The 23,940-nt window shown below is 53.6% G+C and overlaps 3 protein-coding genes across 3 annotated transcripts; 1 reads left to right on the top strand and 2 right to left on the bottom strand.

Annotated features, from left to right (window-relative positions):
• Window positions 1-334: 334 nt before the first annotated feature.
• JUND (JunD proto-oncogene, AP-1 transcription factor subunit) lies at window positions 335-1,285 on the bottom strand (the record flags this gene model as incomplete). The annotated part of the gene is made up of 1 exon (XM_082011093.1): window positions 335-1,285. One exon carries the CDS (start codon window positions 1,283-1,285, stop codon window positions 335-337), a length of 951 nt encoding a protein of 316 aa, XP_081867219.1.
• A 6,068-nt stretch (window positions 1,286-7,353) lies between these two features.
• LSM4 (LSM4 homolog, U6 small nuclear RNA and mRNA degradation associated) lies at window positions 7,354-13,257 on the bottom strand (the record flags this gene model as incomplete). The annotated part of the gene is made up of 6 exons (XM_082010914.1): window positions 7,354-7,623; window positions 10,159-10,342; window positions 12,812-12,910; window positions 13,031-13,072; window positions 13,122-13,144; window positions 13,248-13,257. 6 exons carry the CDS (start codon window positions 13,255-13,257, stop codon window positions 7,535-7,537), a joined length of 447 nt encoding a protein of 148 aa, XP_081867040.1. The 3' UTR covers window positions 7,354-7,534.
• A 731-nt stretch (window positions 13,258-13,988) lies between these two features.
• PGPEP1 (pyroglutamyl-peptidase I) lies at window positions 13,989-23,516 on the top strand (the record flags this gene model as incomplete). The annotated part of the gene is made up of 5 exons (XM_082010983.1): window positions 13,989-14,022; window positions 16,702-16,754; window positions 22,088-22,204; window positions 22,742-22,974; window positions 23,324-23,516. The coding sequence occupies 5 exons, from the start codon at window positions 13,989-13,991 to the stop codon at window positions 23,514-23,516; spliced, it is 630 nt and encodes a 209-aa protein (XP_081867109.1).
• Window positions 23,517-23,940: the final 424 nt, after the last annotated feature.

The following is a 23,940-nucleotide window of genomic DNA, read 5'->3' on the forward strand; positions in this document are numbered from 1 at the left end:
CTGCCGGCGCCGGGCCCGTGTGTGCGTGCGCGGCCGCCGCCCCCCCCCCCCCGCCCCGTCCCCCCCGGCGCAGCAGACAGCGAGAGGCGGCTTCTCCGTGTGGCGGGGTTTTACTGGGGCCTGACTGGAATGTCTCGGGCGCGGGGGCCCGCCAGTCCCGGCGGGGGCGGCCCGGGCTCCCCCTCAGTCCGTTTGCGGGGCGGCCCCCCCCCCCTCCCCCCCCAGGAACACCGTCCTCCTCTCCCTCCCCTCACACCCCCAAGTCCCGCGGGGCTCCCCCGCTCAGTCCGTTGCCCGGGAAGCGCGGGGGGAGCCCGCCTGGGTCCCCCGTGGGTCAGTAGGCCGGCACCTGGTGCTGGTGCTGCGGCAGGAGCTGGCAGCCGCTGTTGACGTGGCTGAGGACCTTCTGCTTGAGCTGGGCGACCTGCTCGCGGAGGAGGCTGGCGGTGGAGGCCAGCTCCGTGTTCTGGCTCTTGAGGCTCTTCACCTTCTCCTCCAGGCGGGAGATCCGCTCCAGCTTCCTCTTGCGGCACTTGGAGGCGGCGATGCGGTTCCTCAACCGCTTTCGTTCCGCTTTGATACGCTCCTGCGTGTCCATGTCGATGGGGGAGAGCGGTGGGCTCTCCCCGAAGCTCGGCACCTCCGGGACGATCTGAGGTTCGTCCTTTAACGGGGGTGGGGGCGGCGGCGGGAGTCGCGGAGGCGGCGCCGCGAAGGGGCCGGGGTCGGCGGCGTAGCTCACCGCCGGGTAGCTGCTGAGGTTGGCGTACACCGGCGGCTCCGGGGCCAGGCCGGCGGCGGGCAGCTCTCCCGCGCTGCTGCCGCTTCCTCCTCCGCCACCTCCTCCTCCTCCGCCGCCGCCGCCGCTCCCCGCCGCGCCGCCGCCCAGCTGGTTCTGCTTGTGCAAGTCCTCCAAGGCTTTAACGAAACCCTCGGCGAATTCCTGCTCCTCGGAGGCGGCCGTTTTGGGGTAGAGGAACTGCCCGCTGGTCGGGGTGGTGGTCACCAGCCCGTTGGACTGGATGATGAGCCGCTCCAGCTCGGGGGACGCCAGCTTCAGCAGACCCAGCTCGGCCGAGCCCAGCAGCCCCGCCGCTTCACCGCTCGCCGCACCCGGTGCTTTTAACGCCGCCGCCACCTGCTCCGGTAACGCCATTCCGAGCGCGTCCTTCTTCATCATGCTGCCGCCGGGGAAGGGCAGGAGGAGCCCGCTGCTGCCGGAGGACGGGGCGAAGCCGCTGCCGAGGCCGCTCAACACATCATCATGGTAGAAGGGTGTTTCCATCCTCCTCCCCCGCCCGGCTGCGGGGGAACGGGGCCGGGGCGGGGGGGGGGAAGGAACGGGGCGAGCGCTGCGCCGGGAGGGGCGGGGGGGAGCGGGGAGCGTGTGGGGTAGGGAGGGGGGGTCGGGGGGTGAAGGGGAGGGGGGGGAAGGCGCCGGTGGTACCGGCCGCAGCCCTTCTCTCACGCGCGCGCACACACGCGTCTGCCGCCGCTGCGGCCCCCGCGCCGCCTTAAATAGTCGACGCCGCCGCGGTGACCTCACCGCGCCGAGCTCCCATTGGCTGCAGATGACGTCCTCGCCCGCCTTCGTTTGCATATAAGGGGTGTGGCCCCCCCCCGCCCCGGGGAGGCGGTGCCACGCCCACTCCTGGCCTCGCCGTCGCCGGGGCGACCGGCGGGTAAACGGGACAACAGCGCGAGGGCCCCTGGGCTGACGTCAGGGCGGGGGAGGGGCGGTCACGTGGCCCCGCGCCGCGCGCCCCGCCGGGGCTGATGGGCACAAAGGGAGGGGCGGGGCGGGCACCGGGACCGGCACCGGGGCGGGCACCGGGACCGGCACCGGGACCGGGCAGCGGGACCGGCACCGGCTGTAAAAGGGCGCGATAAGTAAATAAACAAACAAACAAATGAACACGCCGGGCCTCGGCGGGACCGGACCCCCGGGGGCGGCCAGGCCCTGACCCGCGTGGGCCCGGCCGGAGCGGGATGGTGCCCGGGCACACCGGGCCCTGCCCCGGTGGGACGGGGCCGCCATGACGTGCGTGCCCCCGGCACCTCCTTTGTCCCCGTGTCGTGCCCCCCCCACCCCTGGCACCGGTGTGTCCCGGTGGCACCGGGGACGGCGGGGTTTGCCCAGCGAGCACCGGCGCGTGCCACCGCATGGCAGGCGGCCAGCCGCGGTGCGCTGTGGGGTCACGCCGTCCCAGCTCCGGCCTGCTCCGGCCGGGCCCAGCACCGCGAGGTCAACCGAGCCTGCCCCCCCCCCGGGCCCCCGCTCAACCGGCAGTGGGGAAGGAGTTAAGCGGCGGTGGCGGCAGTGGCGGCGGCGCACGTCATGGCCGGCCAAGCCCGCGGGCGGCTGAGGGGGTGGATCGGCGTCAGCGGCTGACGTCACCCGTCCCCGCATGGAGCCGCCGCGTGGGGGGAGGCAGCGCCAATGGCCGACGATAACCCCCCGCGCCGGCAGGATGCGGCCCCCGTGGCACAGGCCGAGCGGGGGCCCGGCACCGCTCGCCCGGGGCACGGCGAGGCCGTGGGGACACCAAGGCCGTGGTGGCGTTGAGCCGCCCCTAATTGCAGCCAGATGGTCCTGGCCTGCGCTAACGAGGGCGATAAATCAGCAGTGTCGGCCCCAGGGGCGCGGGGGGCCCGGTGGGACGCTGCACCGGCGGTGACGGCTATGCCGGTGCCGCCCCGTGCCCTCTGCCCTCCCGGTGTGGGTAAGGGCAGCGAGGAGCCCCTGCCCTGACATGCCCGTCATGGCTGCCCCACTGCAGCCGACTGGCACAGCGCGGCACCGTGTGGGGCACAGCATGGCGTGGGGCACGGCACAACGTGGCACCGGGGTGCGGGGCAGCATGGCAGAGCACGGCACGGGGCACGGCTCAGCCCTGGCTGCAGGGAAGCCACAGGGGACACGGGTGCCATCCAGGACAGGGCTGGGGCAGCGCCTGGTGATGGGGGACACGGTGCTGGCAGTGGGGAAACTGAGGCACGAGGGGGCCGGGACCGATGGGGACCTACCCTCCCCCCACAGCTGCAGTTAATTAAATCCCAAATAAACCGGGTTGATTAAACCTCAAATAAACCAGAGCACGACCGGGCCCCGTGCCCGGGGTCCTCCCACCCCCGCCAGCCCCGGTGTCCCGACCCAGCGAGGGCGGCAGAGGCGGCGGTGCCGGTGGCGGCCCGGGGCTCGGCGGCCTGTGCCGGCGCGCAGCTCCCAGGTGAAGCCACCGTCCGCGTTTCCGCTGCAAACCCGTCATTAGGGGCGCGGCCGCGGCCGGACCGGCAGGTTCAGACTTTCCGTCCTGATGAAACCCGGCCGCCGAGGGACAAGGATGGGGGGACATGGGGACAGCAGGGAGGGGGCGGCTCCTGCCGCCCTGGCACCGCTTGGGGACCCCCTGGCCCGGGACGCACCCGTGGGCACGGCTGCCTGCGCCCCATGGGCACCCACACGTGCTCCTGCCCGCGCCCCCGCGGCCCCCCACGGCAATCCGGGCTGCAGCGGGACGAAATGAGAACCAGCTTCGGCTGTAGGTGCTTTAATCAGTCGCAGGGAGGAACGAACCGGCCCTGGGGCCTCCCTGGAAGAGCGGCTGGCCGGCGGCCAGGGGCGCGAGCCACGAGCCGCGCTCCGGCAGGGCCCAGCCGCCGGCACCCGCCGGCAAAACCCCGCCACCCCTCGGCATCCCTACCCGAGGGTGGCAGCACGCGAGGGCTCATCCTGCCACCCCCGCAAGCTCCCACCCCATCGTCACTGGTGCTCATCCCGCATGTCCCTTGTCCCCAAACCGGAGACGCCGCAGGGCGTCTCGCCGGTGGCAGCCTGATGCCCGTGGCAAGCCGGCAGCTTCATTTTCCTAATGAGCGTTTAATGAGGGTCATGATTCAGCGGCCCCTTCCGCCTCCCGGGAGGGCAGACCCGTGGGGAGCACGAGCGGGGCGGTCCCCGTCCCACAGAGGTGGTGGCAGTGCCACTGTCACCGCGGCTGGGGGCCGGTGGCCGAAGCTGCCATTCCCAGAGGCGTCGGAGCTCGGCTCAGCCCCGCGAGCACCCACTGCGTCACCCTGCACCTCGCCACCTGCCAGCCGAGCTATATTTACCGCGGAGCAGGCGGCGAGGATTTCGGATGAACCCACGCCGCCGCCGGACTCGGCGAGGCACGACGAGCCTCGAGCGGGGCCACGTTCACCGGAGCATCCTCACACCTCCGAGCGCGGCGGGTGCCCGCGTCGGTTCCTGCTCTCCCCGTTTCCCCCGCCCCAACGGGACCGTTCCCTGGGTGCAGCCAGCTCCATCACACCGGCAGCACCCGATCCCGCTCCGGCTGGGAGCCAAGCCAAGGCTCCGAATGAGGACACGGGCTGGACCCAAAGCAAGATGCCGAGATGCTCAGGAGCTACCGTGGATGCACCCGCATCCCTGTCCTCCCGGCATCCTGAGCCACCCCCCAAAAAGCGACCGAGCAGGAGAGCGTTTGCCACCCTGGGATTTGCACCGCGGGCACCGGGTGCACAGGGAAAGCCGCCTTAGTCATCGCCGCAGGGAGGGAGAGAGGAACCAAGCCGGGAAAACAAGAAGTTACCGGCTGCCAGTGCCTGCCCCCAAACCCACGCCGGTCCCCAAGGAAGCCCCGAGGGGCCGCGCTGCCCCCGGACGCGGGGGCCTCCAACAACAAAAAACAAGAATTAAAAAAAAAAAAAAAAAAAAAGGAAGAGAGACAGAAAGAGAGAAAACACATTTTTAAAAGGAAAAAGGAGGAGGAGGAGGGTTTGACGCGTATTTTTAGTTGCTTAGCGCAGCCCTGAAATATTTCGGCAGCCACTCCCTCCGCGTCGCAGGCGGCTGGTGTGTAACTATTCCTGTGCTGCCTCCCCGGCGCGGCACAGAAGTTATGAGTCACCGCGGGGCGGCCAGCAGCGCCGTGCCGCAGCACCGGCGCCGGAGACCGGGCCCGGCGACTGCACGGAGGTGCCATCGGCCCGGCCGCCACAAAAATATCAAGGGAAGGGAGCGGGGAGGGTCTCCACGGTGGCCTTTGCCGGGTTCCCCCGAGCCAGCCCGTCTTTCCGGCGGGGACGCGTTCGCCCTGCCAGGCTGCGCACACCCGCCCACGCCGGCAGCGAGGCTCAGACCTTTTTCCTCCTCTCTTGGTTGTTGCTTTTATCTCGCTCCTCCCTCCTCTGGTGTTTTGTTTTCTTTTTTTTCTTTTTTTTTTTCCAGCCATGGCTCGCTTCCCCACACCCCCATGGGGCAGGGTTGGAGCACACGACAGCCCCAGACACCCATTTTTGGGGCAGAAAGGCCCAAAACCACAGACGAGCGTCGCATCGATGCCGCTCTTTCACGGAGCCATCTTCCACCCAACCTGCTGCCGCGTGGGGCCGATTGCCCTCGGAAGGGGCTGCACCGCAGCCTGGGACAAAAATATTCCTACCGAGGTGGAAAAGAGGAAGAGGGGGGCAAGCAGGGAAGGCTGCTAAAGCCCATGGTTGTAATTAAATGAAAGCAGAACTTAACAAGCTGCAACGCCTGACCCCACAGCTTCGCCAGGAGATAAGGCGTACTTGGAGGACTCTACTCTGAGCCGAAGCCAAAGGTCCCATTGTTGCGGTGAAGATTTATCCGGCCAGAACAGACCTTAAATCCAGACAGCGCTGCAGCCGCTTCCCTTTTCACCAGGGCAGCCATAACACGCGGAGTTTCTGTGGCCGGAGGGACTCGAAAGGGAGGGAGCAGGTTGGGAAGGGAAAGTCTGACACAGGGCTCAGCCCGGGCTTAGTTAAAATGCCACACGGTTTATGTTGAGACCGAGTTTCCAGGAGGAGGACACGTGCACCCCACTCCCATCGCCTGGAATTGGCTCCTTGGCAGAAGCCGGCTCACCCGGGATGGGAATCGGGTGCTGGCGCTGCTGGTTAACGCCTCGCCGAGGCGGCCGCAGAGAACATGTGGCTGCTGTTAGAAACCAAAGCTTTAGCCCGTCTGCTTGGCGATTTATTACTTATACCAGGGCTTGAGCAAGGGTCTAGGCGAAGCCGGGCGGCTGCGGGAGCGCACGCGGGGTCAGGCAGGGCTCAGCGCCATTGCAGTCAGAGAGAGGGAGTCGTTTTGTACAGGTCGGCGATTTATTCCTACTCACCACTGCGCACAAGTTCTATAAACATTAAAAAAATAAGTATATATAAAAGCACGTTCTTTACTCATTTTCTCAAAACAGTGGTGACGGCAGAGTAGGCTTCAATGTGGGAATCAGTTGTAAAAAAAAAACAACAAACCAAAAAAACCAACAAAACAAACCCAAAAACCTGTTCAGAACAAGTCACAACATCTGCTTTTCCCCTAAAATTAAACTATTTCATCTGTTTGGGGGGGTTAAGCCACGGCCAGAGCCTCTTTCTTCCCTACCATGCAGACACTCAATTCAGATCGGCCAGGATATTTTGCGGGTGTGTTTTGCTCACGGGACCCTGCGCCCCGTGGGATGGAAGACCAGAGCAACCGGACCTGGGAATTCACAACAGCTTTCTTAACCTACAGGAGGGACACGCTCACACGCTGCTCTGTGTCCCCAGGGAAAGCTCATCGGTGACTAGAAAAGGGAATGACAAGTACGTATAGCAAAGTCAAACACTAGGTACCAGAAGAAATAAGTTTGAGAAATATTGTCCGAGTTCAGGGCTTTGTGTCACAGGCACAAGGGAGAGAGTTTTCAAAGTTGGGGGGGAAATAAATCAACTGAACAGCTCGGTTGCTTTTCAGAAAAAAAAAAAGAAAACCCAGAACATGAAGAGTAAGGGGCACACCAGCCTTCCACGAGAGAACACAGAAGCCCCTTTCCTTTAAAGGAAACTTCTAATCTGAAGTCAAATTAGTAATACACTAATTGGGAAACCCTCATTTCTCACAGAGCTCTTGGAAACAACCCTTGAAGGCCAATGCAGCGTTCATCCCAAATTCTGCCTTAGGCCCTAGGAGAGAGACAGAACTGACTGGCCAGAAAAAGAAGCGATAGCTTAAAAGTTTGTTGTTTTTAAAAAACGCCAAACCCTTAAGACTACTCATGTAAAGATACAATATCCTCAAGTTCAGTGTTTTTAAACCAAAACACTTGCATCTGTTACAAATGCAACAAGTTTCCCAAGTTTCAAGTATATTAAAAAAAAATCCAAACAATCCAGAAAGTGTTTGCCTTCGTTCTTATACCACTGTACATGGTTAATCTTTTAAATTAAACCTGGTGATCCTGAAAAATTAAATAGCGCTCTCACTCTCAGGAGAAGGCAGAACTTAGGTCCTTAAGCATGAATGATTTTAAAAAATATTTCCAATGACTTGCTGACTACAAGGAGCAAATAACTCCACCAGATTAAATTGCGAGGGGCTTCCAAACTACGCGATTCGGGCATGGATCAACTGACGGAAGAGTAGAAAGGTAACGCTTTTGAACACATGGGAATCCTGAGGTGATAAAAAACCAAACGGCATCACAGCACTGTCCCCAGCCAGGGTGCAGACAGCCTCTCATTGCTTTGCTGATTGTCTGCCTGGCTTTTTTTCCTGCTGGCCTCTTCCACTGCCTGGTATTCCTCGGCCACGGCCACCAAACACACCTACGGGGCAGAAAGAAAGAGCACGAGTATAACAGCGTCAGCGTACGCCAGTAACATCTCCCAACCGCTCAGAGCTTTACAGTTATTTACATTTTACCCAAACACGTGCCTATTTTCTAGTCTTAGAAGCAGAAACTGGACTTTTAAGATTTCTCCCTGGTCCCAGTTCCAGACCCCTTATTTATGAGGTGTGTAAACTCATCCCCCCTCGCCAGCACGTTCAGTGATACCTCCCCGGGGCGTTAGCGTGCCCTCTGGCTAGCTGCGCTATCATCGTAAATTGAAGTTAACTTCTTTTAAAAAAAAATGGAACCAAGGAAGAGAGACCACATTTTAAAGCCAGTGGGATGAGCAGGTTATACTGTATCCCCTGAAAGCTGTAAGGGCAAACCAAAAGCAACGAAGAGGGCGACTTGTTTTGAAGACTGCTCAGCTACAAAACAGAAAAAAAAAAAACATCCCTCTGTCACAGCCTCACTGCTGGACAGAACGATCCACCGCTCCAGAGAGGGCACTGGGCACAGCACACTGCCAGGGAGGCAGCAGGAACCGGGGGGCTGCCAGGAGTCTTGCTGCAGACACACGAGCATCCTCGTACCCGAGAGCTGCGACCGTCTTTGCCATGGGAGCTGCTGAGCCCTCCCCTTCCTGCTCACATTCATCCCAAAAGAAAGCAATTTCAGGCAGGAATTTTTATCTTGGCGCACGAGCGATAAAGGGACTGTGGATCTACCCTGCCAGCCACCCCGGCACAAGAGGCAGAAGCAAAGGAGACCCAGTCTGGGCAGCAGGCAGAAGAGCTTCTCTAAAGCCCTCTGCTCTGGTTCCTTCATCGAGGAGACGCACCTAAACCAGAGGCAAAAAAAAAAAAAAAAAAAAATTGTTGCTAACCCTGCAGTCCTTAGGATGCTCGCAGGGCTCCGGCTGCTCCCAGCAAAGCTGAGCAAAGACTGCTGTACTTCTGAATTTGGCAAGCCGAGAAGTAAAGGACGAAGGATTACCAGTGTCAGAAACAATAATCCTTTCAACTGTGTGCACAATTATAGCTTTACTTCTGCCTGCTGGCCTCCCAACAAAATTGTCCTGCCTTTTTTTTTTTTTTTCCTCTCCTCCCTTCATGTCTCAGTAATGAGAGCCAAACCTTTTTAGCTAATTAGCAAATGCCGAAGCTTCCCTTTAAAATATTCCATCAGCGAATTTAAGCTGCACATCAAAACAGCAGGGAACTCCACCTCAAACAGAGCTCAGCTCTGCTCTCCACAAGGTGGATATTTCCACAGCAGAGAAAATATTTCAGCTAAAATGTTTGTCCAAATAACTATATCCAAAAAAGCTGTTATGCCAAGTGCTTTGGACACTGAAAAGGGAAGGAGAAAAAATAAAGGGCCCTTCAGATTTGTAAAGGTCACTTTTGCATGCTCAGAGCTGCCAAGGAGGTAGCACAGGCAGCAGAAATCGCAGGGGTTTTTCCCTCCAAAAAACCCCTGGGAGTCGGAGACGCTGCACGTCGCGCGTCCCAGCGTGGCGTCATGGCCCCGGGTAGATCCCAGCCGTCCTACCAGGATTCCTTGCATAGCCAAAAAAGCAGGGAGCTCGTTAAGGGTGCTCCACAGACAGACTTCACCCATCGGTGTCTCGGTCCCCAGGGCTCCTTTTAAAACCTAAGATTTCCCAGGTCAAACCCAGTTTTGTTGTAGCAAGTGAGCGCACTCAAGATTTTAAGCTCCTACTGCAGGCTAAGCCTGTACTGAGAGCCAGCCCCGGGGCTGAGCGAGGTGACCACAAAGCGAATCACAAAGACGTGGCAGGAGGGGTGAGTATGAAAGGAGAGAAACGGCTCTCTCGGGCTCCCAGCAGGACAGTCTGGGGAGAAAAGAGAAACGTATCCCCAAGCTGAAGTGCTCCGAGATCACCCAACCCCATGAAGTGGGGCAGGGAAGGAAGAGTTGTTTTGGTGACCTATTTTCTTCCTAAGTGGCAACCTCCTCTTTTATCAGAAACATGAATTATTCATGTCAAGCAGGAGGAACACAAACCCTCAGACATTTTTTTAAAATAAATAAATCAACAAGTCAGGAGATCAAAACCCCCATTATAAAGGGAGAAAAGATGATGTTTTTCTATCACTGCCATGGTCAGAGCCCAGTCTATTTTCAAAAAGAATAGCCATTTGTTTCTCTCCCAGACTTGCTAAACTAACAGACACCAGTTTTGTACGGCCACGCTCCCGAACTAGCCAGGAGGGGTAAAAACAGTCAAGTTCAGACTCTCTTAAGCTCCTGCCCAACCCCAGTAAGGAGGGAGGCACATCCCTGGCACGAATCCTTTCTATTCTTTGGCAGAGGCTGCCTTACAAGCGAGGCAACACGCTCGCTCAGCTAGATCTCGCACAGGAGCGGCTCCAGCTTCTCCCAGACAAACAGTCCCGGGTTTAAAGCCAAGCAAGCAGGAGCCGTTCCTTGCACAAGAGGTGAAATTTAAAGGCAGGGATCCCGCTCACCCCTCTCCGAGCTGAAAAACAAACAGGATCATTACCTCGTCCAGCACCTCCAACACCACGGCCCTTCTGTTGCTTCTGCTGTTGCATCCCACCACGGCCTCTGCCCTTGGACACCACCTCTTCTTTCACCATGTCAATTATTTCATCGGGGATACGCAGGTATTTAATTGTGCTGCCACGAATGTAGCACTCTGGCATTCTCCAGAACTTGTCTCCATCCTATTGGGGAGCAACGCATTAGGCTACGAACAAAACCAGGTGCTTTGGTGTTACTTTTGGGGCATTTGAATATTTCCATCACTTCTGGAGAGCGTTGACTGCTCCACCAATCTTTTCTGAAAGCATTATGTGTAACTAGCTGCAAAAAAAGGGTGTTTTTTTTTTCCCCTCCAAAACATGCAACCTGGGGGAGAAGGGCACTCAGCCATGAGCAACTGTAGTTTCAATTTGTTCCACCACTGCCTCTAACACTCACAGAAAATGAAGGAAGAAGAGGCTGAGGAAACAAGAACCTTCCCTTCTCGTATAAAAAGGGAATCGAAAGCAGGACTAGAGGGGCAAGGGGGGTAAGTTACACACAACGGCTACAAACAACCGACTCTGGCAAGAAAAATGCAGCTGCGGCAAAGGCGTATGCACGGCTGGGTTTCTTCTCCAGCAGCCTCAGCTGGGAGTCACCTCACTCCACTCCTCTGGGGTGTGGATGGAGCAGGGAGGCAGGTCTGGAGCCAGCTGGCTGCGGGGTGTGTGCCACCAGAGCACAGTAACTGCAGCTGTGGAAGACACGGAACTTACAGGTTATATAGATCTGAAAAAAGAACGTCTTCAGGTGCCCAGTTACGGAGCAGCCGTGTCTATGTTTCGTTCATTAGTCGTTTAATGCAGTTTCAGGGCTTTTCTAGGATGCAACCTAGCAGGGCTTCAGCTCCCGTCTACCGAGGGCGGCTGTGGGAATAGGAACCAAGCGTCGAAGCTGAACAACAACTCAGCTGCCCATGATGTAACTGGGAGGAGGGACAGAGACCCGCCTTGTCCTGCTCCACCACTGCAGCCCCAGCTCAGCGGCAGCGGCTCCGTCAGGGTTTGGCTGCAGATGGGATCACTCGAGCCCGGCGATTCTCAAGCGGCAGCATGTGGACGAGGCATCTGTCATGTCCCAGAAGAGTAGGTTAAACGAGAACGCCTCGTTCCTCCTCTCCTGGGATAAAATTGTCAGTCCCCGCCTCTCACCCCAGGAGTTATTTGGGGCAACTCTTGCCTGTACAGGCAAGTCTTTGGCGTACAAGACAAGACAGAGAGAAACAGTCCTCCTCCAAGAGACACCCAGAAAACCCCACCCTGCCTTGGATCTGCCTGGCTGCTCCTTGGCTCGGGATGCAGGAAGGGATGGAGCCAGGCTTCCTCGTTCCGGCCTCCCCGGAGTAAACAACCACCCCCCGGGCCGGGGCTGCCCGTCCGCCGCCGCCCCGTGCCATCTAGTGGCCAGTCCCCACCAGTGCCACCAGTACAACCCCGGCTGCGGCTCCAGCTCGGCTTTCGAAACGTTTTGATGTTTTAAGGCGGGGACAGGCACAGCTGATAAGCCCGGCTGCTTTGCTGTGTGACAGGATCCCTCTAGGTCCCTCAGAAGCAATAAAACCTGAGCACTGAGCCGTGGGAAGTGACTTCTCAAGAAGAAGGATAACATCATCCGTGTTGTGGGCACAGACAAGGCTTTGCTGTCTTGTTACCTCCTCTTAGTCCCCCTCCTGCTAAATTCGACAGCAGTTCCTTCCCGTTCATCCCGCCAGAAGCCAAAGCGTGCCCACAAATTTTTAAGCGCCACTGCTCTGCCCCAAAGGTGCCTCGCAAACCTCACTCAAGATGTTTACTCTGTCATACCGACGTGAAAACGTGCCTCCGTGCCCCAGCAATATCGCTGAAAGCTTTCCTGTTGTGAAGACAACAGGTACAGGGGTTTGCAGAGAGATTTTTCAGAAGAACGAGGATCTCTGCCAGGCTCTCCCACAGAGCTCTGACGTTCCGAGGCAGGGAAAGAACAGCAACAGCTGACATCCATCCGGCTGCCGCTTCCCACAGCATGCGTCTGATAGGGACAAGACCAGACACTTCTGAGGTCAAAGCCCAAAACACAGATCACAATCTTCTGGAGCACCTTTGGCCAAGGGCAAAAGTACCAGACGGCGCAGAGCCTCAGCGCGGGTAAACAACAGGCTCCTCCGTTTTGATGTGGAGAGTTAAGAGAGCGAGAGAAGAGCAAGTTAATAAAAGCTAGCGCAGTGTTTGAAGCAGACCTCACTTCTTGGACAGCACATGACAGATGACGGCTCCGTTCTTGGGAAACCCAGCTCGGCATCACAGCACGGGTGACTGTGCCCCGACCTGTGGCCCCCAGCCCCACCCCGACAACCCTCTCGCAGGGGAAACGCTCGTGCAGCGTTTCTGTGTGGTGCAGAAAGCCACCCTTTCATCGAGCGCGCACGCAAGTGTGTTCGTTTGTTATGGATATTATAAATGACTACCTTAAATTTGCATTTCAGGCAGAAGTCACACTTCCACGGGAGTGACGGCCTCTGAGCTGTAGCAGAGCCAGCCCTGCTGCAAGGCCAGAGGCTGGGCACCCTCGAGGATGCTCCCCAGGGGGACACGGAGGGTAGGTGACCCCGGCATGGGTGGGTCCGGCCTTACCCGGGACGTGCAGATGACCTCCCGCAGGTTGATGTTCATCCAGTTGTCGCAGCTCACCAGGTGCCCGTTGTACGTCTCCCCGTTTTTCAGCTCCACCAGCTGCAAGAGACAGCAGTCACGGGGCGTCGGCCCAGCCCCGGTGTCACCCACACGGCACCAGCGATCCTGAGGGCAGGGCAGGCTGTGGGAACGGGGCTGGGCCGCGCTACCGGTACTTACCATGGGGTGGTTCTGCGCCGTCTTCAGCAGGGACAGGGGCAGCTGCGAGAAGAAGGAGAGAGGCCTCAGACACCGCCAGGGACCGGGACACCGACCGCGAGACCGGGCACGCCGCTCCCAGTAGCGGGGAGAAGGTGAGCCAGGCCGTCCCCACAGCTCCAGCCCTCTCAACCCCGGGTCCTGCCGCCCCCACCACCACCACCACCACCACCACCACCACTCACCATCGTGCCTGAGCTGCGGAGCCGCCGCCGCGCCGGGCGCTGCCGCTCAAACCGCCCCCGGCCCCGCGCGGGGCCAATCAGAGCGCGGCGCGGCCCCGGCGGAGCCAATCAGAGAGCGGAACACGGCCTCGGCCGTAAAGCAACGCGGCGGCGCCTAGTCCGCGCCTTTACGACAGCGCCGCAAGTTGAAGAGCGGGGCGGGAAGCAGTAGCGCACCCACAGTACCCCACGGTGCACGCGCCGGGCCGGCTTCCCGGCGTTCTCTGCGGCCCCTCCCGGTACCCGCGGATCTAGGCCTCGGTTCGTGGTTTTCTCTAGACCCCTCCCCTCCCACCCCCCCCAGCCTTCCCGGGGGGAAGAGAGCGCCGCGCGTGGATCAATCTGAGCGTTGTTGTAACGGTTTAACTATCTCCCCCTGGGGCCAAGGCGGAGGCTGCCGGGCCGGAGCCCCTTACAGACTTCCCCTCCCAAGCTCGGAAGGCGCCACTCAACGGTGAAACGGCTCCGGGCTCAGCCCCTCCCGAGGCAGCCCCGCCCGCTGAGCGACTTCCGCCCTGGTGGCGGAAGCGGCGTGAACGGGCCGCTCTGCACCGCTGGGCGGAGCGCGCTCTGTGGCCGCGTGTGGGCCGCTCTAGGCGGCTGGGCGGAGCGCGCTCTGTGGTCGCGAGGGGCCGCTCTAGGCGGCTGGGCGGAGCGCTCAGTGCGGGGCGGCGGCGGGACGGGACGGAGCCGCGATGGAGAAGCCGCGGCGGGCGGTGGTGGTGACGGGTACGGGGCGGCGGGGACAGCTGTCCCGGAGTGGTGGGGAATCCTGAGGGGGGCTGTCCGGGGGCAGGGGGACGGTGAGGGGGTAAATGGGGGCTGGGGGGCGGTAGAGGGGGGACCCCTTCTCTGAGGTGAGTGGGGGGGTGGGGTGCTGTCCCGTCAGGGGGTGACTAAAGAAGGGATGGATGGGGGGCTGTCCTCTGGGGGGCTGTTTGGGGGGGGCTGTCCCCTGTGTGGGGTGATAAGCGGGAGCCCTGGGGATGGAGGGCAGGGTCTTGGAGGCTTTGGGGAGCGGGTGAGGGGGGGCGTTTCTGCTGTGGGTGAGGGGTCTCAGGAGTTGGGGAGTACGTTGTTTGGTATGGGGCTTTGCAGCGGCTTTCCTAACGCTTGGTCAGGCAGGGGGTTCTTTGGGATCCCCCCTCTTCCATCCTCCCCAAGGGTTTGCTGGTTGGGGAAAGAGGGGGATCGAATCTCCCGAGGAATGGGAAAACCCTTCCGAGCACGGGGTGGGGGCATTTCCTTGCTGACCGCCCCGTCCTGAGCCTTCAAGGTGTCGAAGCTGTTATCAAAATCACCCATGCAGCACGGCAGAAGCGCCTCGGGAAAGAATAAGCAAGGGAATGAAAGGCCCCGGTGTCACAGGCGAGAGCTTGTCAGGCTGCTTTCCCCGGGGTACAAAGGCCAGCCGGCTTGATTTGTGGGGAAGGCAGTTCTGTGACAAATGGGGAACTCGGTGAAACTATTCAAGTCTTCCCCCCAGCAGCTGAAGTTGAGGCCGTTTGAATAGCAAGCGCGGGGGCGAGGGGTTCTTGTCGTTGATGCGCTGGAGCGGTTTTAATTGGAGGCAAGTGTCTTTGCAAGGAGCAGTCGCGGAAAGCAGGTGGCAAATCCTGCCTTTCTCGAAGTATCTAGTGCTGAGCGGCTGCACTTGGTGGTGACTAAACAGAAAACTTGCGTCAGTAAATACTCTGCTGCTCGCAATACTTCTCCTCTCTCTTTTCCCCCCTGTTTTCGGGGAAGTCTGTTTCTAAAATACAGTGGTTATCTTGTCAAGTCTACCCGTATTGATAATCAGTCGTCGATGTCCCGCTAAATTCCTTTTTGACATCGGCAATGGCATTGTGTTCCCGTTCAGCTGTGCGCGTGTGCTCGCTGAGGCTAAGTATTACTTGTGTGCAATTTCTTTTTTAGAACTCTTTAAGGAGATAATCCCGTAAAGATCTCTGCAGCTGGTTTACTGCTAATGAGCCTCGGAGGGCCCTGTTGTGGATGTGGAGGAACTCCTGGGCATGCTCGGTGGAGTTTGGTGCTGTTGACAAAGTTGCTTATCTTCTGCAAAAGAGATAACACGAGGGTTCTGTATAGGAGAGGAAGCAGAGGAGCAATAGCCCACAGCTGTGTTTGTGCCAGTTTGCGTTTGGCTTCCGAGTAAGAGGGCTGTGGTACGTGTCTGGGCACCTGTAGAGTTTCAGCCTTCCAGTGGCTGAATTGTTAAAATGAAATAGATATATTTTATTTCTTTTGTAAGACTATTAGTTTCTTTAGGAATGAAACTTAGCAGGTCGCGATTGATTGTTTCCAGAGTTGTGTAGGACATCCCTGACTTGCAGAAGCATCTGAAAAGCATTTGAGTATTCGACTTGTTCACCTGTGCTGCGAAGTCTTAGTTTGTCTTAATAATACTGGAGGTTTGCTCACAGGAAAGCACACCTACATTTTGATTTTGTGGAGACCTTTGGAAGATTTATTCTGGAGAGATACCGACATTGGTTAGATTGTAAGAGATCCATCGGCGTGGACAAGCCCACGCTGTGCAAATTCCTTACGTCGTCAGGTGCAGTATAACCTCAGACTTACTGTTGATAGCAAATAGAATGTTTCCATTAATGTGTCATATAATATTTGTAGTCACTCTCAAATCCTTTCACGAGTTAGACAAAATTTATGTGTTCTAATTGCATTAGGCTCATAGGGTAACTCTGACATTTTAAATTAAAGCATATTGATGTTGCACCCAGATAAATTGCTTAACCTTTGTGTGCTTGCTCAGGAAAAGATGTTATGGATTACTAGTTAACTCTAAGTTACTCATTAGGAAATTTAGATGTGGTGAGTAAGTATTTTTGATAATGCTATCATAACCTTTGCTGCTTGGTGTAGGTGGGTTGTCAGCAGCATTTTGCTTATTTCCTCGTAAAGAAGGATAACTAAGCATAACTAATCCTAGCAGAGGTCTTGGTGAAGACCTGAGCAGAGAAGAAATATTCGAGGCAGGCTTGTCTGCATTTGTGGAAGCACCTGCTGTGGGCTAAAACAATCAGGAATAGAAAATCCAATAATGATTCTCATTCTGAGACACCAGTCAACTTATCTGTTAATAACAAGTTTCTCTAACCTGGTCAGGAAGGAAAAAATATGCTTCCCTGGTGGTCTGTTGGGAAAAAAGAGTTTCTTTTGAGGCAAGCTACTGTTTTCCTTCACAGTAAAAGGTGTATAGTGCAAATATTTCTGTGAAAGTCTCTTATTTAGTACTTGAATGTAAAGTAAATAGGGATTGGGCATTAGAAGTTGATTTTCTTTCAGGATACATAAACCTGGAAAGCGCAGACTGCTTTGCAGCTTTAAGTTTAGTCAAACCTGTAAGGATGACTTCATCACTGTGGATTTTTACTTCTCTTCCAGGGTTTGGTCCGTTTGGAGAGCACGCTGTTAACGCCAGTTGGATTGCAGTTCAGGTAACTCTATAACTTCATTCTTAGCAAGTTAAAACAGAGAGCTGTGCTGATACATATCCGTACAAATTTTAGCTTGCCGCTCTTTTATAACTTGTCTTCCCAGTTTATGAACTGCAATCAGCTTGCTCCAGCTATCCAGATGGTCAGCTGGATAATGTTTTATTCACTTCTCAGAAAACAATCCCTTAGCTAGTAGAATTTAATGAGATTGAGTTAATGTAGCTAAGGCAAGTAAGGAATTCATAGGCTAAGTCCCTAGATTTGAAAGATTTTAAATGGGGCAGGGAGCCTGGAATCTTCCTCTGCTGTGGAGAATTCAGAATAAACAAACAAATCCAGAAGAATTTTTATGCTTTTCTCTCAGCTCTAGCTTGAAACTGAGCAAGTTGGTTAACCTTTAAGCCAAATCTCATCCGTAATAAGACTTCCACCTGGTAGTCCTGTGGAGTCAAGCATACTGCAGAGTCATCCAATGTGGGTCTGAGTGTCAGGGACTCTCACCCCAAAGCAAAGCAGCTGCCACCTTTCCCTGCTTCGGTTCCTTCTGCGTCCACCCGCCTTCGGCAGTGGGCTGCAGCAGGTGAAGCAGGAGGCGTGGGGGGATCAGGCAGTGTTTGTTGTTCCGGAGCCAGCTTCCTCTCTGCTGAGAAACAGCAGCAAGTGATGCTTGACTGGTGGAGTTGGACCTTGCTGGAGACAGGAGTGCTCCTGGAGGATCATTGCTCGAGCAGGTCGTACGCGTTCGAACAAATCATGTTTATGCCACTTGTAGCTGTGTATCTGCGTGAACATGCTCATCTGTGCAACGCACTGATGCCATCACAAACGAGGCAAGAGGAAGAAACCAGACTCTTGCTAGATGCCCAGCTAAACCAAGGAATTAAGGTTGCTTGGTAGTATGCTGTAAAAACATTAGCTCGGGACAGTGTTGCCACATTATCCCGCTTCTTCCTTATTTGTCACTTCTGGATGTGGTTTATGACAAAGCTACTGGGAATTCAAGGATACCTTTTAGTACAGTTGCCCAGGGAATTAAATCTATTTTTCTCCCCAACACATCTCTCTTCCCTTCAGAGCTCTGAGATTAATATCTTCTTTAGGATGCTTTTAAATTAAATCACAAACTCTAATCAATTACAGTCAACTAATGTCCAGATGTCTAATGTGTTGGCTGGTATGAGAAGATGAAACCTTTGCCTTCAAGAGCCTTTTGGAAATTAATATATTTGAGTTAGGATTTGCTGGGCTTAAGTTTGGGGAAAATGCAAGCTGTGTATGTGGAAAAATACACGTTACTGAAATTTAGTAGTGAGGCCCATTGATTTGGTTTGTTCTTACTTGTGTAATGTCTGTTATTGTAAACAAGCTACTTTTATTCTAGAAGAGATAGACAAAAGGGTATTTGTGCTCCCAGAACAGGCAGAGTGGTGCGTGTTCTGATGTTGCTTACAAAAACAAACCTAATATATAATTCCTATAAAGAGAAATGGCGTGTCATTCCTTCAGCCCGGCAGCTCGAGGCACTGATGGCTGCTCAGCTGTGTGGCTGGTAGATGAAGTAAGTAATCGCATGCGTTTTAAAATAATTTTATGGACCTGGGGGGGTGTTTTGAGAGCATAAAACTAGACTTGGTGGTGTGCAGTCTGCTGCCTTGGAGTCCATCTTCCTCCGAGTCCTGTTTAATAGCTTGTGCTGGCTTCTAACTAAAAACATAAACTTTCAGGCAATGGGGAGGATTTGCCTTTCCTTACCCTGTCTCAGCCCTGAGAGGCCCAGACAAAAAGGAACAGCATGTCTTTGAGCACATGCGAGTTGGGCATTGTGCAAGTTTCAGACAGGGGACTTCATGGAGCTGAGTGGACACAAAGGCGTGTCTGAGTTTCTGAATCCCAGACGGTGTGATCTGCATTTTAATAGAAGAAAAATCAATTAAACAATCTTTTTAAATCCTTCCTAGCTTTAGGGCTAAGCTAGTTCTGGTTTATTACATCTTTTATTATCCTACATCCCGAGGATAAAATTCTCTGCTTTTCTTTCCAGTCCTCTTTTTGGTTTTATTTGGCTTCTTATATAGAACACGGATACGGTGTGTCTTTTCCCTGACCGCAGTGAATTTCTAGTATAGCTGTTTGGTTTTGAAAGCTAAACGATTTTTACATGTGGGTACCTTAAGCAGTGGTGGCAGCAATCTAACAATATGAAGATGAAATGTTTGGAGATTTTACGCATGGGGGAGAGATTTCCTGTAAATTCAGTGTGAAGAATAACTTCTTTCTGCTTTCTTTTTTAAGGCTTACAGTAAAAATATTCTGTGTTAATATGGATTTGCTGTTCTGTGTTTTCATTGTTTTCGTATTTCATTTGAGGAATTTTTTCAGCTGCAATTTTTGCTTGGGAGAGACCTTCCTTTCAAGAAGTTGTTACTGAAACAGACTTTCTGTTCAGTGCGTTTTCTGGCCTCTGTGGTGTGACTTAGGTGTAGACACAGGTGTGCCCCATGGACTGTGAAGCTAATGGGCTCCTGCCTTCATCCCCCTGAAGTGCTTCTGGCTGAGCCGGAGGAGGAGAGAGGTCAGAGTGCGTTTTGACATTACTAAGGACAATTGCTGTCAGGGTGTCTAGACAGACCTGATAAGGATATTAAAGGCTCACAAAGACGACCATTGTTGAGGGGTCAGGGAATCGGTCAAACATGTTCGTTTTTCTATATTTGTCAGGTATACAAGGCTGTGGGTAATAAGTTGTCTGGGGGCCAGCGTACATCTTTATTATTGAACGGAAGCGCGCGAACGCCGTGTTTGGTTAAAAGAAAGTTGTGGATTTGTAAAGCTGAGGTTTGGTGTGCCTGCGTTTGGAGAAGGTAGCTGTCACTGAGGCGGCGCGGCTCACGCGGCCCGAGGTCTCTTGCTCGCTGTAGATGCTCATTCCGCGCAGCCGGTAAAACTTTCCGCCATCAAATTCATCTTTAGGAGCTCTTTCACGCTCTTTAGAGAAGTGATGATGAATTCCTACCAATTAACGCTCTGAAGATCTTCCTAAAGAGACTGACTTGTATTTGAATGCTCTCATTTGTAAACTACGTACTTTAATAACGCACCACATAAACCAGCTAACGTTTTGAAGGCAGATTTGTGTAAAGAAGATGTGATGAAACATCACTTAGCATCCATCTCTGGTAATGAATGTCTGTGTGTGCCAGACACTAATCAATACAGCAAGCCTTTAATATCAGACTTGCCCTCAGAGCCAGAGCCAGTGATCTATCATTGTTGTTGCTCATATCTGCTGGTCCGTGAAAGTCTTACTCTTGCCTTTGCTGCGTGTTTGAGTTATCTTAAATCTTGTTACACTCTCTGTGGTCTGTCCGTACAAGTGTGAAAGGTTTGTGGTTTTTTTTCTCGGTAAAGAAACGACTCATGCTGATAACTACAGAAAAAAGGATACTAAGACACTGCTTGCATTTATATAGAGGAGGTAGGATTGTAATGGGGGAGTCCAAAAACCTCAGTTTGTCCTCTCCTTTCAGCTATCTTTAATTTGGAAGAATTTTAAAGCTAGGGAAATAAAAGATTTGAAATTGAGTAAGCTTCATGAAAAATAGCTAATCTGCACTTGTTAGCCTGCAGTTTGCAAGTACAATCTCTGTGTGCAGGAAAATAAAGCCTAAGAGTGACCTGAAAGAGCAACTCTTGGCTCTGATCACCAAATCCGAACCTGAAACAGAGATAACTTAATCATTCCAGAATATTTAAAAATGTCCGTTGATAATTTGATGGCTGCTTACATTGCTGTTTCTACCTCAGATCCATGAGAACATCTACACTGGTATATGGATGTGAGAGTTGCAGGTTATTTTCTTGCTGTGCATGCGGCCTTTTTGGTGTTAGCACAAGTAATCATTTTGAGCTTTTGACACGAGTAAGCTTGCATTTTTCAACTGACGTGTATCTCAGAGGAGAAGAGCAGCCCCAGACGACAAGCTTCTGCTGTGTATTGACTTGTGAAAAGCTGGAGTTTGTTCTTCTAAGTGGAACACAGGCCTGGTGATAGAAATGCAAGAGCACACAGCTCCTTCTGTCTTCAGAGAAGGATGCACTTGCAGCTTCTTTCCGAAGGAGACAGAGCTATGGGAGGACTCTGACGAAGGCTGTTGGCTTTATGGCACGTACAGTCACTTACCAGTCTTGAAAAGCAGCTGTAAAGTTTTTCAGAATGCCAAAAAAATTGTCTTCATCAGAGGGAAACTTGATCCAGGTTAGATGTTGTTGGAACTCATTGAACACGATAGCTTCAGCCGTTAGAAAAGAACCTCCCAGTGTAGACTTGCACAAGGCTCCTAGGTTTGAGCTTTTTTGCAGAGGCTTCCTCTCGGAGGTTTCCTTTCCTTGAGTTCTTGAAAGTTTGGGTTTGATGGCTCTGGAAGGTTTCTCTTCTGATGAGGTCCTGTTCTGGGCTAGACTGGTAAAGGCTGAAGTACTAAATGAGCCTCAAACTGAAGCCTTACTGGTGATACTGGAGTGTGTTGAAATGGAGACCAAAGAAGAGCAAGGGAGAAGTGTCCAGGACCATGGGCTGTATGTAGAGGGAACTCACAGTGTTGGGATGAAAGTGTGCTTTCCAGCCAGGTATACTGGAGGGGGAGAAAGATCTTCCCTCTTCCCTCTGGTTTTAAAGATGTCTTTGCAAGGTATTTAACTGACACTTTGTGTTTTAAAAGGTTTAAAGGAAATTGGCTAAGTTTATTGCCTGGATATTTGGGATGTTTTCAAGGCATGGCTTTCGTTAACATTAGAGAGGGAGAAATAATATACTGCGTTAGTTGAATCTCTACAAGGGTAACAGCTCATGCTGCAAACAAATGTGAATTTGCTCTCCGGGCCAGCAGTCCTGAGAAAAGACAAATTAGATGATGAATATAATCTTTCCAATTCTACTTTCTCTACATAACATCTAGTTCTTTCAAGAAATAAATATGACTGTATACTTCTCTAAATAACGTAGCCAACCTTTCTTTTGAGTGTGGCTGTTGCTGATAACTACTGTCAGTTAAACGTTGATTTCTTTGTTATACACACATCAGAGCAAAATAAACATTCCTGTGGGTGAAGACTGTTAACACAGGTGGAGAGATGCCTTTGTTGTTCCCCATTATGGTTTTGGGGTTTGGGGTTTTTTTTTCACAGTGCTGTTTACAAGGTTATACAGCCTGTAGTGTAAGCTGATGTTAGTCCCTCACAGAAGACCCACTCTGCTAATAAACTTTCCAGAAGTCTATCCTCTGCTGAGTTTGTGTCTGACCACTGTGGTTTTATTTATTTCCTTATCTTCTCAGGAGTTGGAGAAGCTAGGACTGCGAGATGACGTGGATCTGCACGTCTATGAAGTCCCGGTTGAATACCAGACAGTACAGAGGCTCATTCCTGCGTTATGGAAAAAGCACAGTCCACAAGTGAGTGAGCAAAGGAAGGAGGAGAAAAGACAGGGCAGATGGTTGAAATCTGCCATGCTTACAGCAATGAGCATAATATGGAGTCCCATTTTTTAATGTACGTTCAGACTGGTAGTCCCTCGCTAGGTCTTTTCCTCTTTTGTCATGAGAACATGTGGATTTGTAGAATTTTATAGCTCAGAATAGAGCGCTCCAATTAATGGGAGCAGTTGGTGTGAAGAGGCCGCTGCAGAGGGCTGTCTAGACCACCAAAGGGTGTCTGTGCCACCTGGGCTGTTCCAGCGGTGGTCTCAGCTGCAAAGGTGCCAACGTTCGTTTTTACTCTGAGTAAATTACAATTTAGGCCAGGAGAGGGGCGAAACAAGAAGAATCGTTCCGTACTGAACGCACAAGTTCATTGATAAAATGACTTGTTACTGGGCTATTCATGCAAGAACTCCTGTAGCAACCCCAGCAGTCTTTAACTGGGAATAGCGGGCTGTTGATTCTCTTCCGTTTGTATCTTGGTTGATCTAACTTGTTTCTTTTCTCTTGTAGTTGGTGGTTCATGTAGGTGTTTCGGGTATGGCTACGACTGTAACTCTGGAGAAGTGTGGCCATAATGTAGGTTATAAAGGCTTAGACAACTGCCGTTTCTGCCCAGGCTCTCAGTGTTGCGTAGAAGGTGGCCCAGAATGCATCGATTCCATTATTGACATGGACACGGTTTGCAAGAGAGTCTCAGCGCTGGGGCTGGATGTCACGGTGACTATATCTAAGGATGCCGGCAGGTATGGGATGCCAGTGATCGATGGGGAAAATAGACTCATACTGCAGTTGCTTCGTGCTCAGCTTATGAGGCCCGTACGATTCGTGTGCTTTTCACTTCTCATGGGGCTGGCAATACCGTCTATTTTTTCAGTGGTCACCCAGTCATCAGGGGAAAAAGAGAGAGATCTTTATGTTTCTTTGTCCTAGGTTTGATTAAAGTGATCCCACAGACTCACAGTACCTGGCTTGTACCTCTATTGCAGGATGTTGCTGCAATGCTGAACGATGAGAATGCAGTTCATCCTGTCCTGTAGTTTGCACGCTGTATTTGTCACTTGTCGCTAAATAAGCTCTATTCTTGTATTTCAGATACCTCTGTGACTTCACTTACTACACCTCCTTATACCAGAGCCGCGGGAGGTCGGCTTTTGTTCACGTGCCTCCGCTGGGAAAACCGTATACGGCAGAACAGCTGGGTCGGGCACTACAGGCTATAATAGAAGAAATGCTTGATGTTTTGGAGCATTCTGAAGACAAAATCAATTGTCAGCATGAACACTGAAAGTGGGCAGAAGCTATCCTAGTATTGCACTTCCAAAATTTTCCCTGCTACTGAAGTACTGGGGAAAACTGTCTGAAACCTACGGACCCAGAATTGGAGACTTCAAAAAGGAAAATTCCGCTTCTACAAATTGATGGTTTTTGTCAGCCTAGGCAACAAAGGATTCAAAAATCTCTTCTTTGAAAGACCTGCAACTACTCCTTTCTGAAGTGACTGAAGTGTGTGTGCTGTGCTTTATCCAGAGCTTATCTGTCAGCCAAGCAACAGCTGCTGACCAGTCAAATACAGTGTGGATGGAAAGTTTCTCATCTGGACTTGGCGTTCAGGTGCAGGGAATTGATAACCCAGTCTTCTAATGACTAGTTCTTAAGTTGAAAGGTTTGCTTTCGTTTTGTTTTGGTTTTTTTTTTCCTCTTTGGCCCAA

This window comes from Phaethon aethereus (assembly GCF_964289735.1).
Source record: "Phaethon aethereus genome assembly, chromosome: 26".
NCBI lineage: Eukaryota > Metazoa > Chordata > Aves > Phaethontiformes > Phaethontidae > Phaethon > Phaethon aethereus.